Source organism: Lichenostomus cassidix, chromosome 4 (assembly GCF_008360975.1).
Source record: "Lichenostomus cassidix isolate B80296 chromosome 4, HeHo_3.0, whole genome shotgun sequence".
Classification (NCBI taxonomy): domain Eukaryota; kingdom Metazoa; phylum Chordata; class Aves; order Passeriformes; family Meliphagidae; genus Lichenostomus; species Lichenostomus cassidix.
Window position 1 is genome coordinate 20,442,273 of NC_139484.1, and position 19,512 is coordinate 20,461,784.

At 40.7% G+C, this 19,512-nt stretch overlaps 1 protein-coding gene across 10 annotated transcripts in view; it reads right to left on the bottom strand.

The window, feature by feature from the left end:
• Positions 1 to 19,512, bottom strand: part of ZNF827 (zinc finger protein 827) — a 124,920-nt gene that overhangs the window by 72,361 nt on the left and 33,047 nt on the right. For 9 of the 10 annotated variants that reach the window (XR_014851622.1, XR_014851623.1, XM_085058176.1 and 6 more), the window contains one exon: positions 3,457 to 4,467. Coding sequence is in view for 8 of the 10 variants with exons in the window: in XM_085058176.1 (XP_084914302.1) it covers positions 3,457 to 4,467 (1,011 nt within the window). In the remaining 2 variants the exon portion in view is untranslated. Of the gene's footprint in view, positions 1 to 3,456; positions 4,468 to 19,512 lie in introns of those variants that run through there. The other variant, XM_085058183.1, reaches the window with a different exon arrangement.

Below are 19,512 nucleotides of genomic sequence, written 5' to 3' on the forward strand. Positions count from 1 at the left end.
TGTAAGTACAGAAAGGGACACAGTGTCAAAGCATGTACAAGTGTAAGTTCAGAAATACTCCCTGAAAAATATTCTATCACATTTAAAATATCAAATTGTTCCTCTCTCTGCATCTCTGAAGAGTAAGCCAAATCCAATGCCACAACTGCTTATGTTTGTTTTTATATATTTTTACTTTTTTCTGCACAAAAGGCAGGAAAAAAACATAGGAAAAATACATAGGTAGCTTTTTTACCTATCACTTCTTTCCCTTCCATTATGTCTTTTCTTTAGCCTCTGGTTATCACCCAGAAAAGAAATGTGTAACAAGGCATTACCTGGTTTTGACCCATTTAAAAATAAATCTGCAATCAAGATGGATCAATGGTGATTTAGCACATTACAAAATATGCAAACAAGTGGGACGAATGCATGAGACTTCACCAACAACAGTGACAATTAGCGTTACACAGGAATTATGCCAGTGTGCTCCATGCTAGTGGTAGCTCTATACTATACTGTATGCAGCTCAGAATAAAAAGAAAATCAGGGGCTTCAGCTTTTCTTCATTTATATTGATGTCTATTTTATATCACAGAGTTACTCCAGTGAGGAGAGAATGAGCCAGTGCTTCCCAAAGAAGTCTTGGGAACAAAATTGCAAGCATCACAGGCATTAAGTTACACTAAATAAGAATTCAGTCAATAAAAGAAAGGTCTGTCACCCACTCTCTTCAAAAACTAACTTAACAGATACTCCAGGCTTCCTTCTAAATTTCATCCCAAATGTGTGAGCAGTTTATAAAATTGGCAATATTAACAGACTGATAGAAAAGTTAGTCTTCTCTGGCACCACTTTACTATTTAAAAAAAAAAAAAAGCAAGTAACACTTAGGTTGCCCAAACCTGATGTGCCATTCCAGAGGCAACTATACTCTGATAAGCCATGGCTCCAGCTTCTTGCCTGAAATAATTCTGAGCAAATAGCTCAACGTGGTGGACAAAAGAGCAGCAGGCATACTCTTGTTATTAACTTACTCTTCTTCAAATAGCCTCCATCTTTGCTGCTCCTTACTTATATCTAATTAATCTCACTGAGTATTGATCTCTTAACCAAAGCTACATGTTTCTGGTGAGAAGTGAATCAGATTTGTAACAGCATTAAAAGTTCAAAGTATGAAAGGGGGAAAAAAAGACCTCTCAAGCTATATCTACTGGGAAAAGATGCTTCTCTCTGGGAACAAGATAAAAAAAGTCTCAAGGAAAAACCAGACAGAAAAAAGACAAAGCATTATAAAACTATATACTTTTTTTTCCTTTTAGTGCCATAAGGCTCTATGCACAAAACAAATCAGGTATGTATGACATTTATTTTTATGGCAAGTACACACGTTCAGCTGCTTTACTCAACTTTTACAGAAGTGAAGTCTTTAATCAAAGGTGACTAAATGGTGACCTCTTTTCAGAAGGTTTATTTCTCCATGGCTAAAGGAAGGAAGGAGAGTGGCTTTCTATAACCAACACACAGATATGCTAACCAACAGTTTGCTTTTAGAGAGGAAAAACTTCATAGAATATCAGAAAATTATACAGACATTACACTTTAAAGTTTGCTTGGATGCCAACTGGTGTTGGCCCAGTGCACATGACCTGGAAGAAAACACCCTTCCTCTTGGGATACTGGTCCCATGTATTATTAAAAAAGGAAAAATTGTTCCTTGGTTGCCAAGGACCTGAGGCAGTCAGCCCCCATTGTTACCTTTCAGCAGAACAGTATGCTTGGGCCTTCAGCAAAGAGAATACTTGCTAGGAATTTGCTGCATCAAAGCTAGTTTATAAAATGCCAGTACTCCTGTACAGAGCACTCCTCTAGTACAAGATGCACAGACAAATCCCCCAGTTTCTTGGTCAAACACAGAACCTGGGTTTTACTACAACCATGTACTTTTCCCCAGCACAATCTTGCTGTTTGAACAGCTTTGTCCCTAGCAGGAAATAGACCAAGAACTTCAACTAAATTTTAACCCTACTTCCTTTCTGTATGTTGTTGCCTTTCTTATATGAAGGCCAGTCCTTGTGGGAAGAGTTACATTAAATTAATGCCCATATTCACACTGGTATAACCAGTGTGGGTACTCTTATTCCCACATGAAATGACCTTTTCTTGGTTTAGCTTACGTTAGCCCAAGAAGGACTTCATCCAAACTAATGAAAACCTTAGGCTAGGCCCATGCCAAGAATAGTTTGCCACTTTAATTGCCTTGGCAAAACACATCAGTTAACCATTTGTGGAGCACATGTAACACAGAGCAAAAACTGGTACTGGCTGCAACTCACTGCATCCCTCTCCCTCCTCTTCCAAAGGAGGGATGAGCATTGCTGTCCATCCAATACCTTCTACCCTAGGAGTTTTGACCAAGAGCCACACAGGGACAGAGCAGGCCTCAGGATACCCCTAAGCAAAGAAGTTAGGCCAAAACACCATCAGTGCAATTGCACAAAATCCATGTCAGGCTCCACACCTGTACACTGGCTGGCTACACCTGGGCAGCCAAGCTAGTATTCCTGATAAAATTCAGCCTGATAAAGCTGGAATATACTAAACCACTTTGTGCATCTCGTGAAGATACCTGCCATGCTTCCTTTACCACTGCAGCAGGACACTGACAACACCTGAAGCCATATGTTCCACCAGAAATACAAATCCATAATGTGAACATTTTATAGAAAGAGATGAAAAACATTGTTTTTCCTTATTTTGAAGATGGATCATTTAAATTCCCCTGCATGGCTTGCCATACTTCAAAGCTTTTGTTACCCAGACAGTTTCTTCTTCCTTCCTATAACCATGATTCCTTGACTGTCAACAGCTGGAACTGGTGGAGAACAGTCAGATGTGTAAAATGGTTCTTGTTGAGCAAGTTAGAGAAATGCAGTTTAGTTGGAATTTTTTTTTTTGTTACCAACAAAGGATTGTAAAAAAATTTTAATGGAAAGTGGCAACATAATAATATACTCTGGTAAATTAGGACAGGGTAGTAAGCGATTACACAAAAGTCCATTTGTGACAGAGACAGCAGGAGGGAGAATTCTCCCTTGTCCAATATTTCAAAAGCATTAGTTTTGTACATGCTCACCGATACTGTAAGCTCCCTAACAGGAATTCTTTGATCTTCACCATTAAATATTTTTGTGGACACATTCTAAACTTGGTGAGAGGAAAATATTATTGTATAGAATAAAAGGAAAAAAAAATGTACTGAACTGTACACTCATTCCTTTAAAATAGGGAAACATTTGTGACAGCTTGGTCTCAAAGCTGTACTTGAAAAAGCTTTTCTATTGTTCACCTGAAGTATCTATTTCTTATTTTCATAAGACATGGAATCAAACCAAATCCAGACCCACTGAAGAGATGTTATATAAGCCTATAGCAAAACAAATACACTCTACTTAGTGGCTCAAATTGTATCCATACCTGTACTAGTGGGTTTGGATGCTCTTCCCTTAGGGACTGGTAGTAGCAGTAATTCCAAAGACTGTGGTGGAGTTGCTTTCTCTTGTTTCATCTCCGAAAGCTGCAGGGGATCCTCAGGAACCAGTGATTTCTTCTTCTCAGCCAGGAGGGTGCCTGCAGCCCTTGCAGCAACCTCCTTGAGAAGGGCAGCTGAAGAGGTCATGGAAGCCAGGGAAAGGAAAGAGCTGGCTGGAGGCGGGTGCTCCTGCCCAGGAGTCATGCTTCTTTCACTCACTTTCTTAGATAAAGCTGCTAACGTGGAGCTGGCTGACTGAGAGCTAAAAGGTGAGGAAAAGGATTCGAATCTTATCGTGTCCTCAGTCCTGGAAAAAGATTTGTCCTGTAGAACAGCATTGGCTGCAGCTTTCAGCTTCAGGATAGCTGAATCAGGGGACAAACCACAGGTGGTGGTTGAGTTTGGCAACCACTTACCTTGATTCCATATAAAGTGACTGCCTGCATTGTATTGGTCACTTTGTTCCTGTTTCTCAGCAAGCTTTCTGGCAAGCACACTTAGCTGCTGGGCATGGTGAGCAGGTGGAGAGAAGGAGATGTTTGAGCCAAGATTTACAGGGGACTCAACTCTGCCATTGACTGTAACAGCAGCATCCAGCTTGAGGGAGCCAGCCTCCAGCAGCCGCCTCAGGTTACTGCTCAGTGGCTTGTTTGGACCAGGAGGTTCCTCTTCACCCAGAGAGGGCACATCAGGAGAAAGGTGCTCCTTGCTCTGTAATGTGTCTCTTAGCGCCTCATTTTCAAGGGATCCCAGCTCTGCTGCATTGCTGCTCGGCGTTGCACTTCCCAAAGAGGTATCGGGGGAGGTGGACTGCTCTTGGATTCTGTCCTCAAGAGACAACTTAAAGTTCTCCTGGACTTCTCCATATGATGCTTCCGAAGGAGTTTCTGAAGAATTCCCAAACCAGCGCTCTTCTTCACTGAGCTCACCTTCCACTTCCTCCTGTCTGGTACCATCTGTGCAGAACCATGAACAACAGCATTATTCCCAAATCTGCGTAAAACAGTTTCTTAGCATGAAGCATGACTGACCTCTGCATGACCCTCCTGAACAGTCCCCTAACACACTCTCCTAAAGTGCATGGGCTTGCAATCAGCCTGGATTCAGTGACCAGAAAAAAAGAGCTTTTCACAATGAATAAATCTTTCCTAGAAGACAAAACCATGACAAACTTGTCATCTTTCAGTCAGCATAACTAAAGCAGCTAAAACTGCAACGAAACATATAAACATAATATATATCCATATATTGCAAACAATTCTTTATTGGCATAGTCTGTACATCCTGCAAAATATTATGAACTCTCTGGTCTAAGGCAGGGATTTAACAGACCAGAAATTACTGGATACTTGTGTATTTGTACAGCCAGCACAGGTGTGCCTTCAAAGGCAGATCAGGTATGTAGCTACTCAAATCTCAGCCCAATCCTGCAGTGACCCCTATCTAAAATAAAATAAAATAAAATTTGTACCAATAATTCACAATGCATTCCTGAATAGCTGCAATGACTAATACATGAATGCAGGCTAAATCTCTCATCTCTCCAACTACTTGGGAAAGGAGTATAATATACACAGTGTTGTCTTATACAGATTCTAGTTGTTATTATTTGTCACTGTTTATTAAAGTTTTAAAGATCATCCTAAACTGAACTTAGTTTTGCTGAAAAGAAAAAAAGTGTTGATCTCACTGCAGTTAAGTTACATTTTCTCCTCTCTGTTAACTGCAGCACACCTGAGTCTCTCCTGAGACCTAACTGCCAGTGTTTAAAGCACTGTGACCCTGGATTTGCTCTTCTTCCTGACAGGTATTCAAAGTCATACAGATGTGACTGAGACCCTTTTTCTTTGCAGATCTTCCTGGCCAATCAGAACATAGAAAAGAACAACAGCAATGCTAGAATTAAATTATCTTCTCTTGCCAGATACCTCTCACATTTTTTGCTTTTAGACTAAATGTCCCAAGCTGCACAAGTATCTTTCTAATCACACCACAGAAAGACAGAAGTATTTAATATAACCCTCCACTGACATTCTGGAAATCAGCCTGCATGATATGCATTGTATCTATGATCCTGTGTTATTCCCAGATTCCCAATTGAATTCCAGCAAATTACAAAACTTGGAGAGAAGTTAATGAATAGAAACTTAGATTTCTATTATTGCTTCGATCCAAAGAATTTAAGGATGAAACCCCCAGACAAATGTGTCATGAGTATAGATACAAATGTACACTCTGAAAGTAAAGATTTTTTTTTTCTTTTATATTATACAGAATATGAGGAACAGTCTCTCATAGAAAGTTTCTTTTACTCAAAACTCTTTGGAAAAAAAGTCACCAATATTTTAGAAGCTATAAACCCACTCCATTACCTTAGGCTGGTAATTCAGCAGAAGAGGGCTAGCATATTCCCTTTTCAAAGCAAACCCCCAAGCTATTACCTAAAATTATTTTGGAATTGTTCTAGTTAACATCACACATAGAGCAAAATTAACAATAACATGTGCATAAAGGCCAGAACCATGCACATTCAGATAAAGAGGGTAGATGCTAATCAGTTGAACCAGCACTTAGGCAGGTTAAAGGAGAACTGAACGTATTCCCTTTTCACCCTGTCAACATTAAAAAAGGTAACTTGAGCTTGTCTGTACAGCTGGGTGCACTCAGATGAGAGATCCATTCACTCAGCCCAGATGCAAACAAGTTTTGGATTGGAAGCCAAAAAAGCATCTTACTGGCACTTTGTCTGAACTGATAGACCAAGTGCAGGGCACATCCTCTGGGACACAGCCTGGAGTTGACACCACTACACCGCTCTCGAGCCAGAGCTAGCCTGCTTCCTACCACTTATATTTGTCTGTTGAAACAATGTCTCCAAACCTCACTCTCTCAGCCTCTCTACTTCCCGTCCATAAATATGGAGGGAGAATTGCATTTCCCTTTACTCCGAAAGCCATTCAAACATTGCAGTCTGAGGCATATTTAAGTGTAAGTGGATCCAAGAGGAAGGGGACTTTTGTTTTAGAGAAATCTACAGCTTACTAAATCCCCAAACTGCTCTGTTCTTGCTGTGTACCTAAATTTCTTTTTTTTTCCAGACATGCACATTCCACATTGGTCTTGACCATATAAAAGGGCAGCCACCACGTTATTGACAGGAAGCAGCAGCAGTGCAGGACTCTTCATTTAAAGGCTTGCTCCCAAATCCACAATTTCCCTCTTTAGGTAACGCACTGAGAGCTCCCTCTCCTGTTGCTAATCTACCTGTGACCACTCAAGCCCTCTCAAAGCTCCATGCAGTCTCTATAATAAAGGGCAAATTTCCTCTGCAGCCTCACTATCCCAAAAGTCAGTAGGATACTTTTTTTTTCCACCAGTGCAGTTTCTTTCTGTAGCCAGAAATCAGACCTCTAACTGCTGACACAGTTCTAATTTTCCTCTTCTCCGTAATTCCCAGTTGCTGCAGCATCAAGCCCACTGTATTTGAAGGCTGTAAGGTTAATGCTGAAAAAGCCAGCATCAGTGTCTTATCACGAGCTCAGTCAAGCCTCCCTTTAAACACCACTGAATTGGTTCAGAAGAAGAACAGTGAAGCCTGGCAATTTCATTTCTAAGTTGCCTTTCAAGGCCTTCAGGGCAGAATTTTAATTCACATTGACTTGTGTGCCTGTGAGTTTGAACAAGCTGGAGAACTCCAGCAGAAATCAACCCAATCCAACAACTTCTTTATGATTTCAAATTATGTAAAACCTTCTCTCAGAACCCAGGGGTTCATGGGTCTGCCAGACCAGGTTTGCCTGAAACAGGAGCCAAGCTCCATACGTCTGTCATTAAACTTCAGCTGTATTTCAAATCTGTGGCAGAAGATCTGCATAATGTGTTTTTCCCTTCTCTCACAACACAGTTATGGAGCTCTTGTCATCATTATTCAAGAGTTATGACCTGTCAATACTGCTTCTTCCTGATTTCCAGGGCAATTCTGAAAGGCGAACTGCTTCCCAAACCTTTTGCCACTGGCAGAGGCTAGCAGAAATTACAGACATCCTGCATGTTTCAAGACTATCAAATCACCCAGCATCCAGAAGCCTCAAAAAAACATTTTCCACTCCTGTCACCAATGACAAAAGGCACCAAGGCACTGCTGGGTGACTGCTGCCACTGACGTAGCCCATATATCCATCTCTGGCAAAGCCACAAATGTGTGCAGAAAGCACTGTTTGAAGAAGTGCCAGTTTCCCTCGCTCGCCAACTCATCTGCTTGTTTTCAAATACAGAGAAGTTCATTTTCCTCTTCAAGAGATCAGTTTGACAGACAAATCTTATTGATCCCAAAGTGTGTTATTTCACTTTGTGACCATCTGCCCTTTTATTTAGAGTACTGATTAGAATCTGACCCTGGTGCCAGTAGAAATGTAAATATTAACTTGCTCAAACTACTTATATCTGAAAACTGAAAAAGACAAACATGCTTGTTGATTTATACACTGAGCCACTCAGTTCAAATGCTGGAAACTTTAACTGTACCCACTGCAATGTACACACACCATTCCTGAAAGTGGCAAGTGTGAGATGTCCCACAGCTCCACTTTGTAGGACTTGGAGGGGAGAAATATGAATGTAGTGGGTTAGATCTACAGGAAAGGGGAAGTGTCTCAAAGCTGTGCTCCTGAGCAACAGACATGGGCAGTGAAAACATGACGGAAAAAACACTGTTTGAAACACTAGAAATTATCTGAGAAGAGGCTACAGCTAAGGAACCCATCCCAAAGAGACTGATTTTTCATGCTAAGTGGGACAAAATTCCACTTTAATCATTCACTGTAATGAGTAAATTAAAGAACTTCAATGCAGCAATCCATATGCTGTAGTGATATGAAACATATGGAAATTGTAATGATGGGATTACAGAATGAAAATTAAAGCAGATACAAAAGTAGGCAGAAGTCAAATAATTTCAAAGAAATGCACCCAGGTAAATTGCTGATGAGATAAATTAATCAAAATTGCCCCTTTTTTCAGCACTTACATTTCAAGGAAAAACTGGGAACATACAGAACCAGGATTTAAAGACATAGGAGAGCCAAGCCACATCTTTATTATCTTGATATCAATTATCCTGATCTTTATAAGGATTTCAGACATGATCATTCAAGTTTGTGTCCATCTAAATCAAGTTACAATTGCCCTTGTTGTCCATTTGACACCCAGATCATCTTCCTAATTTGCTGCCCCAACAACTCCATTTCATCTCTAACACCTACCATAAACCATCTTTTGTATTATTTTACACTAAACACTGTACCTAGGCCTACTGAAAGAGCTGGGATTAAGTGATAGCTTTACACCAGGGAACTGAGGAGCTCTGCAAAGATACCTGAAGAATTTAAAAGAACACATTAAACTTAAATGAAGCAGGAAGCCATCCAAAAGGAGTTCTGCGGAAACACTGGCTCGGTTGAACAATCAGTTTAAGGCCAAGTATATAGGCAGATGCATCAAAAACAAGGCAGAGACAATACCTGAGCAGCCTAGAACTTAGCCCTGGGTAAGAGCAAGAAAAGAATGAAAAGAAGCAAGTTGACAACCAAGAAGGAAAGACAATTGTAAAAGCTTTTAACCAGTCATGGACAAGAAGAGGGGAGACAGTGAACTGGTATGCTCAGATGCTCATATTTAGTTTCCAGGATGGGTTCTCTTGCACTCTTTCTTCCTAATTGCTTTCTTAGAGTCCTCAAATGAGGCCTCGGGAATCAGGCCACAGGCCAGAATTCACTGTTCTGGCAGTCCAGTTTAGGATAACCTCTCCTGCTATAACCCAGGTTCCATCATGATTGTCACCATCACCACCATATCCAAATAAGACAAGTTTTCACATGGTGGCTGTTAGTTCAAAATCAACACAGGCTCACAATGGCTCCATCTCACCTCTGCAGACCAGATAATACAAAGGAGAAAAGAATGAAGGAGCTAAGGACCAAATACAATAGATGCCTTTAGGTACCCTTAGGTACACTACATAAACTGTGTAAGTGCATTACTTTAGCAAGGGTAAAAAATAATTACAAGAGACCACTTGCTAATATCACATCACTTTCTAATTCACATTTTCCCTGGATGTCAGCTGCACACAAGCCCTTGCTAATTTCACAATCAGGTACTATAGAAACCAGAAGGCAGAGGCCTAAAAATGACAGTCATATCTGGAAAGTCTATTCTGTGGTATCCTACATAAATTTCTCAGTCTAGCTGCCTGCCTACAAACTACACTTTTGGTACTCAGGCTGATTTTTAAGCATTTCAAACTAAAAAAGAAAGAGTGAATGTAATGTCGTTGGGCTGAACAACTTCTATGGGTTCCCAAACCATGTAAATATATGTGTTGTAAGACTACCTCCAAGAAGCTGGGCACACTGTGCACCAACACCCCACAATCTCCACCTCTAAAAAGCACTTACAGACACAACTGATGAGGCTGTATATCCAGAGCAGCAGCTGTGCTGATTTTCCCATAGGGATGCTTGCTAGAAAATCATGATTTTCATAAAAACACAAAGGCCTGCCTTAACTCCTTTTAATATATCTACTGCAGCAAATAAGACTTAAAAGTCAGAGTTACATAAAAAGTCATGTGCTAGAGTGCCCTTGGTCCCCCATTTTCCCTTCACAATTTCTGTGACCTATAATAGGTAAGCAGCACAGGAAGTCACTGTCCTCTTTGAATGGAATTTCTGGCTTGCTCCTTATCAACGGGATGATTATTCAACTCTTGACCTCCTCACAAAATGGTATAGTAGTGTTGCTGGTGCTTGAACCAAATTTCTCTACTGCAGGCTGACCTAGAGAGAGCAGCACAGCTGCAAGAAGGATCTGCCAAAAAGCCACAGCTCTTCTGTTCTGTCCTTCTCCCCTGTGTTTAGGTTGCGTGAAAATACTCACACAATTAGACAGGGAAAGAAGCCCTAGGTAGGACTCTGTATTTCATCTCTACATCTTCCAAGATAATGATTTTCCTAACTGGAGGGAACAAGGAGAGGGGAAAAGGAAGGCAGAGCTTTTAAAGACAGGGCATATATTCCCTACCTTTATCCCTAACTTAAAGTGACTTTGAAAAAAATCTACATACAAGAAAACCCCAGAATATTAATCTAAAAAATTTCTCTAGTATGGCTTTTTTGGAAAAGGACTCAAAAGCAAAAAATATTAGAGAATGTTAATTATTTTGCAGTAACTCAAGATACTTTGCCTATAGACACAAACAGCTGGATGTGCCCAAATATTACATATTCAGGTTTGCAAACTGCTAGACAGTCATAGAATATCAAAATGCATGTACAACACCTCAGTTTCCTCTCAAAGGCAGAATCCAGGTGTGACAGACTCTTCCAAGAAAAAAGGGAATCAAGACACATTACTGAAAAAGCTTGTCACAGACAACATAAAACTGCCTTTATTTCCTGTCCCTCAAAGGAGAAAAAAATTGTGGTAGATAGGAAACAGAGGCAGTGGCCTTCTGCTTTCAGCCACAAGCCCCAAAATAAATGTGGCAAGTGGGTTTCATTACCTGCCAAAAAGATCCATATTTTACTAGCAAGCATCCATGGAAGGGGACAGAAATACATGGTTTCTCCTGAGGAGAGCTGTCACTACTTGTTGAAGGTTCTCAGGGCTGGCTGACAGATCACAAGATAGGACCTTATAGTGACAAGCCTGATCTCCCCCAAAAGCAAGTTCAGAAGAGAACTCCTAGAATGATGGATGTTTGACATCTTGCCCCCAAGAAAGATTATTCTTCTGTTCCAGGCAAGAGGTTATAGTTAGTAGCTGTGGGATTAGTGTTTGAGGAGGGTTGTTCCTCTGAGACTAAGATATTTTAAGCAACAAAGAAAGACGCATCACTTTAGAGTGCAGTGAGGTGACAAAAGCTCAAGACCAACAGAAGTGGTGGTCCTGTGCCCTCCCTTAGATTTGCTGTGTTGTTTGACTGCTTCATGAGCCAATTTCAACTGACTAATCTGGCAGAAAACTATTCAGTCTGTCAAGAAATCAGGAAAAAATTAATGCAAAGGAGACAGGAATGAGAAAATAAGGTGGAGTCAACAATTTGAGCCACCTATCTTCTTTGGTCTTGGGGGGTGCAGAGCACATCACATCTTGTCAGTGAAAAACCAACAGGATTCTCTGTCCCATCCAAAACCTCAACAACATACTACACCTCTTAGAGAAGAGCTGGCCTCTGCAGTCCTGATGGCCAGTATCATGCAGACTGCTTTAGAAGCCTAGTTTGGGGCAGCTGGGTTGGCCCCCACATGATCTGATCCTAATTAAAAAAACCCTCTTCTCTAGAACTGGTGAGCAGCATCTTCCTGAGAGAAGTTTTAAAGACCCAGAAAAAATATCTTAACAGTGAGGCAACTGTCAAAGTAGGAGGGCAGAGCAGTATGTCTTATAAAGTAATAAATAACAATGTTACATATAAATACATGTGTACAATAATATATGTATGATATTTTCTTGTAATTTCTTGTTATTTAGAATTAGTTGATTCTAGCTGGATTTTTCCAGTATTTCAGGCTCAGTGAGCTAAAGTACTTGAGGTGTGCATGTGAAACAGAACAGAACACACACGGCCTTAGAGGAGGGGAATGTTTTTGAAGACCGTTTCTCATGAGGTATTCCACAGAAGAACAGCCTACACAAAAATCTCCCATCAGCCTGACTTGATCCAACTTGGTCACCAGGGAGGTGACCCTGGCTACTCTACTCAGCCCTGGTGAGGCACATCAGGAGTGCTGCATTTGGTTCTGGGCTCTTCAGTACAAGAGGGATGTGCAGCTCCATGAGTGGGTCCAGCAGAGCTCCAAAGGCATTTAAGGGACCAGAGCACCTTTCTCACAAGAACAGTCTGAGAAAGTTGGGTCCCTTCAGCCTTGAGTAGAGACAACTGAGAGGAACCATCAATATATAAAGGTATCTAAAGGGTGGGAGTATCCAGTGGATGTTTCCAGGCTCTGCTTGGTGGTGCTGAGCAATAGGACAAGAGACAATGGCAGAAACTGATGCACAAGAAGTTCCACCTGAACATGAGGAAGAACTTCTCTATTATTCAGTGACCACATACTGGAACAGACTGACCAAAGCGGAGTCTCCCCTGCTGGAAATATTCAAGAACAGCCTGGACACAGTCCTGTACCATGTGCTCTGGGATGACCCTGCTTGAGCAGGGAGGTTGGGCCAGATGATCCACTGTGGTCCCCTCTGACCTGACCCATTCTATGATTCTCTAATCAACACACAGAATAACTGGAGACAAGGTATACAAAGACAGTTGATTTTTATGACAGAGGTTTTCAGAAGAAACAAATATTTCTGAGGTCAGCTTATGCTGCAAAGGCTGCCTAGTAGCCCCAAGACAGGTTCATAAAACACATGAAGTGTCAGTAAAACAATAGAGAATCATGTTCCTTACAAAACCAATTTTATGTTACCAATGTTCTCACAACAGTTTTATGGAGACTGAGCAAAATACCACAGGCAGACTTACTGAAAGTTTCTTCCACAAGCCCTTGCAAACATCCTGTAATAACCTACAGTTGAGGCTGGGCACACATTTCATAAAGCACAAAATAATGACCAGACTGACTTATAGACTAAAAGAATATGGCCAACCAAAAACCTGGAGCCTGTACATTAGCATATCAAAGGAATACACCCCTTCTTCCCAATGTAAACAGAGATGATAAACCATTTGCTAAAAAACCAAATAATTTTTTAGGCTGCAACTTCTGAGCCAAATCAAAGTCTCTTATCTGGAATTTCAGGCTTCCCTGTGTCTTTTAAAACCAGCTATGATACCAGTTTATGACTCTGATAGATTATTATAAAGTTGAGGAAAAACTATATAGGCAGGAGCTCCACTGTTATTCCCACAGCTCTGCTGGAAATGGAAAACAGCCTTAACAATCTGTGGTGGTTTAAATGGTTCATGCGCAAGTCTAGTCAGAGAGATTCCCTGCACCTGGAATGGCTGTATATCACTGATATCAGTGCACACTTGCCACTTACATGTAGAGTTCAGTACAGCAATTAAAAATTCTACGTTTCATTAGTTATAAGAAAGCTTAAGATCTCCTTAAAATTGTTTCTAGTTGGCCAAAATTTACTTTGCTTGCTCATTTGTTTTGCTCCAGGCAGATGCCTAAGGTAATAGGCTGTTGCAGTGAGAAAGTACCAAACACCGAATGATAACAGGGACACTGGCACCTCCAAAATAAGAAGAGCTAAAGATTATTCTCAAGACTTCTCTTATCCTTCGCATCTAGAGACAAGACCTATCAAGTCAGCCTATCCCAAAAAGAAGGGAAAATACTCTAAAATTTCATGATATGGGCCTTCAATGGAAATGAAACCTCAAACAATTTGAGGAAACTAACTGGAAAAGCTGGCTACAACCAAAAAAGTCACTAAAGGAGGAACTTTAGTTCCTACTCTAGATCAAATTATTGTGGGAGACAATCACATGAATGCCAAATGTTCAGTATAGAAATCCATAATATTTTAAAGCTATCCTTCAATAACATGTACCTCCGTGAATAAGATTTTATTCCTTTGGCAGGTCATTAATGAAACCTTCTTTGAGAAGTTGCTTGTGGAACACAGAACTAGTATCTCTATTAGGAAATTCTAAGCAGAAACACAAAACTACCTTATCTTAAGCATAGTCTAGCTGCAAACCAGAGGCTCAGTTACTCATTTCCAAATGACTACGTGCTTTCTGGTTGTTCAGTTCTCGGTCATAGAAGGCTCCATATCAAAACTGAAGTAATTATGAATAGTACAGTTTCCTAAGTCACATTTTGTACCATCTAGGTGCCAAAAAAAACCCAAACCACCACCAAACTCAACTTTCTAATCTTCATTTAATCTGGTAACAAATAAAATTGGTGGTCTGCTCTATTTTGCATACCTACATTCTCTGGTCTTGAGCTACTATAAACTGCCTGCTCTTCATCAGCCAACAATTAATTGTAATTAAGGCCTGCCCCTGACCTGCCACCTCTGCAGAACTGGGTGGACTGATAGCTGTCTCAACTCCTTACTGCGACAAAATGCATCTTCATCACCTGAAATGCACTTCAAACCTCAGCAGCCACAACCTCAGGAGTAAAAAAAGGAGGCACAAGAATGCTCAAATATTCCTTGCAATTTGCAGCAGCCAAGAGCAAAGTGATCTGTTTGCACTACAGATTATTGCACTGCTGATTAACCCGCAATAGGTGTGGCTCATTTTAGTGGCTCATCATTTAAAACTGACAGGGTCATCACGGCAACATGATTTTAGTCACCCTTAGGTGGAAAGGAAGCAAAGGAGAAGTTACAAGCATCAATGCAGCTGGCAAAAAAAGTAAGAAAATTGTTCAAACATACCACTTTGCTGCATACAGACAATTTACAATGAAAATAAATAATTCCCTGATCACAACTGCAATTTAGCATTATGACCTGGGAACGGCCATAAGTTTACAAAAATTTTCACTTTACCTGAAAGACTACAATTAATCTAAAAGCTCCATGAAAAAAGCTGTAAATCACCTGTGCTCTGAGTGGTACTGTGTACAGCGATTCCCAACTTTCCTAGGAGACAAGCCATTGACCAAAAGGCTAATTGAGGCACCAAAAAACCATGCTGGCTGATTACCTGCTCCTTCACCCATTCATTCCGAGGAGTTGTCCTCATGTGTTGTACACACCATATAGGATCGTGCCCTTAAGCAATCCAGAGTAAATTTACCATAGCCACCACGATGTATCAGAAAAAATTGTCTGCTAAGGTTGATAAATCGGTCAATTACCTGCTTCCTTGACTTTTATTCTTGTGTAAATGTTTTCAACCTGACATTAGCAATACCTATATAAGAAGATGACCTGCCCATTGCCAAAACCAACTATTTCAATTACTAGCAAATCTTTAATTACTATAAACAAGATTACAACAGGCTTATTTTAAAAAGGTTTCTAAATACCAAAGTGATAGCTCCATAAAATAAAGCTCCCTTATTGTCATTATTTGAGGCTGCTGTTTCCACATTAACTCTGGCTCTGTGCAGGACCCCCAGTGCTCCCTCAGCCCACCTGAACACCACAGCAAGAGCAGCTGCTGTCTCTCCATCACTATTCCTTGCCTGGCTGAGCACAAACACAGGACATGAGGTTCCCAGTCTCTTCTCAACTCCTCCTACGAAGTCTAAACCACATTCTTCCCCCAGCCACACACTCCCCTCATCATCTATAAAATAGGGAGAAATCACTAAGATACAAAGGAAGGTAAAGACAAGCAAATACTACTGAAGCACTGCAGCTACTGATTTCATCTTCAAAGCAGAGCTGCTTCAGTGCCCCTGGTGGGAATCTAAAGAACAGTCCAGTTCTCACAGGTGGCAGAAGAGTGTGGAAAAACCACAGGCCACTGTCCTTGCCAGTGAACTGATTTGGGCTAAAAATGGAATATTAAACCTATGGCAAGGTAGATGCACATGATGTCAGGTAAAATTCCCCTTTCCATACCTCCCCTCTCACTGGTAATAGCAAGACATTCCCAGAACAAGAGAACAGAAAATAGCTAGGGCACAGATACTGAAACCAAAAGGATGATTTTATATACATATATGTAAAATCATTCTTTTTCCTCTGCACACAGAAGTTATTAAATACAATGGACTGTGCAATAGAACTGGTTTCCTGTATCTTCTCAAAGGCATAGTCAAGTTTTGAAATTGAGTGTTGACAAACTCTGACCAGGGTTTGCACAGGGACAGACTGATGGAAGCCTGGCAGAATTCCAATACTTGAGGACAGCTCTTTAAAAAGTTTTCAGCAGAACTGCAAAACATAGAGCAGCATCCTGAACATATCTAGTCATTTAAAGGAGCACATTTTCCAACTTTGTCCCTACTGACCTCTGTTCTTCTAAGGGATAACTGCCCTATAGATGCACAGCTTCAATGACTTACCACAGTTTCCCTCAGAAACCGCAGTGTATCTTTCCTACAGGACCTAACTAGAATACAGGCTCACTTTTAGGCTGAAACTACTTTTTTTGTTGGGTCATTCGTACCTAGCACAGCAGGTTAACTCCCTAGCTACACATAACCAACAGAGGTGGAGGAAAACAGTATTTCCTTGTCTCTCATGCATATGGTAATCCTTTAGAGCACTTTCTGACGTCTTACTGCTACCACGGAAAAGAGAAATTCAGGAGACATTCAGCTGAAAGAATCATCAGAAGTCCTACAGAAGAAAATGGTATTTCTGATCTGCTTTCTCCATGACGACTGTGTCTAATTTCCTAATCCAGGCCAAAAATGTCAGGGATGATACAAATGGCAACCTTTACTTTTCCTCTTCTCTTTAGTGCTTAAAGATATGTTGTGTCTTCTCTTGAACCAGTTCCAAATAACTTCTCTTTCTATTAACTTCTGAAACCACCAATAGCATTCAGGGTGTGACATTGATAAAGTACTGCTATTGCCAAAATGAAAAATGGCTATTTCTTTCTCTACTTTCCTACCTTTCCTGACCCATCTTCTTCAGCTGGCATAGAAAACTTACCACAAATACTGGCTGGAGAAGGGTGAAAAAGAGAAGAATTATCAATGATAAAAGCAGTGATTACACCACAAGTGGTTTTGAAGAAAGAGAAAAGGAACAAAAAATAGATCCCATCAGTGTAGTATTACTATACAAGGATTAAAGCTGAAAAAAGCTGTGTGTGAAGCCGTGCCAATAGGTGTGAAGATTCTCTAAAGAAAACTTCCTGTTGAGCCACAAGGAAAAAAATCCCAAACAAACAAGCACTCAAAATGAGAGATCTGATGCCTGCATACTGTCCTACTGAGCCTATAAGCAACCCCACAATCACCATGCAACCTCAACAGCTCTGTCATTGCAATCTAGAACTCTTGGGCCTAAAAACTGTTTAAGGAACACAGTTACAGCTTGTAGGACCCATAAAATGTCAAGGGAAAAAATCTTGCTTGCCAGTGGGAGCTTTTCATCTCAAAGGCACAAGGTTAACCCAGGAGGCTCCTGAGGAAGGAAGAACACATTCTCTCCATCTCTGTCTCTGTTGCTGGAGGTGTCTGGCTGTCTGTTCTTCATAGAAAGACAGCCAGACATATTAGAGCTAGAAAAACTGTCAAAGAACTGGTTGTGTTTGCCTGTCCTGATGAGATGATGTACTGTTGTACACCCTAACCTATGCCTACTTTGACTTTTTGTTAGCTCGTTATTTCCTTCTCTGAGCATGAATAAGACATCTCAACTTCCCAACAATCCCAGCGGAAATCCAGCAAAAGGAATTCATTCAGTTTGATTTGGAAGAATCACTACTGCTACATATTCAATAATCCCAACACTTCTGTCCGATTTACGCACAGGGCAAGGTTCTCTCCTGTGAGATCCATGAGTATTTGGCAAAGGCAGAAGGCAGCACAAGCTCTGATTCTCCCTTGTGTTTTCTATCCTAGACTCAGCCTGGAGACCAGCTTTTATCAGCAGCAGCTAGAAATGGCTCTTAACTAGCAGTAGATCTGAATGCATTCCAGCTGTTCTTCATCTCTAACCCTTCCCCATCTCTGATTTACAGCCTATTCCACATTGCAGTGATAGGAAGATGTACAAAACAATAGGATGATTTCTCTCCTGGAAACACCCCCATGCAATGAGAATCCCCATCTGGGGACCAAGGCCACTTCCATAACATTTGCACTACCCTAGCACTACAAGGGAGATCAGAGGAAGACTGCAAAGATGGCCCATTCCTGATAATAAACAATAAGTTCAATTTAAAAAATAATGTAAAGGGACTGACTGAAGTAATCTTAAATTTTTCTAAATATTGAAGTCAGAAAGGTAGTGACAGCAAATACTGTGAACTTTCTTTCCCTTTTATTAACATACAGAAAGAGAAAAACCCACACTAAGCACTCAAAACATTGACTCTTAGAAAACGACTTTTAAAATATATGAAATTGTTGCTTTAGAACACATTTATTAAAGATGTTCCAGGGATCAATAAAGTAAAAGAAAAACAAAGTCAACTAGAAATCCCTGTCATTTTAATATGCAGGTGGCAATAAGCAGAACAGTGGAAGCTTCAGATCAAGGTGCTACAGTGCCTCTAATTATCTCTGCTGTGCTCACAACCCCTATCAAGAGGTCACAAAGCAAAGGGAGGAGCTCACAAACTCTGTGGATGGCAATATTCAATCACAGCAGGTGACAACAACCAGTGTACCTGCTTGAACAAAGATCTCCTTTGGTTTTGACTAGTTTCTGTTTATTTTTGCTATAAGCAACTTCTCTTGCTCTATTTCTTGTAAATAATGGGCTCCTCATTTACCACTTTCCTCTGCTCCATTACTCACCTGAGGTGCTTTGTTCTCATTAGCCTTCCAACTGGTTCAGAAACAAAAAGGTTTAGGTTTCAGATCCTGAAATTATTCCCTCCTGTACATGTCACAGCAATCTAGTTCGCTATAATTTAATCCTTCCCTCTCTCTCAAAGCCAGATTAAAATATGGCAAATTATATTCCCTGTGTTTCTAATTCCTCCCGCAAGGATGATATTATGGTAATGCATCTAAGGGAAGCTTCAAGAAGTGTTTATTTTGTCCTGCTGTGTCTGCTACCAAAGACAGCTTCTTTTGCTGTCCCTGAGAGGATTGTTTGGGGTTAACAAGCAAAGCCAAATAAGAGAGGATTAGGAAGCTACTCGTAGTGGTAGCAGAGCACACAGCAGCAGACCATGTGGAATAGGCACTGCTCACTCCCAGACACATGGTTTTAGGCACACCTCAGATTTCAACCTTGAGAAGTCAGAGGTCACATAATGTGTCAGCACTCAATTAGAAGTGGACATTCCTCAAACCTTATCTTATTTTAAAGAAATTTAGGATTCTGTGCCAAGCTCCCAGTACAAGAAACTAGTGCTATGGCTACTTAGG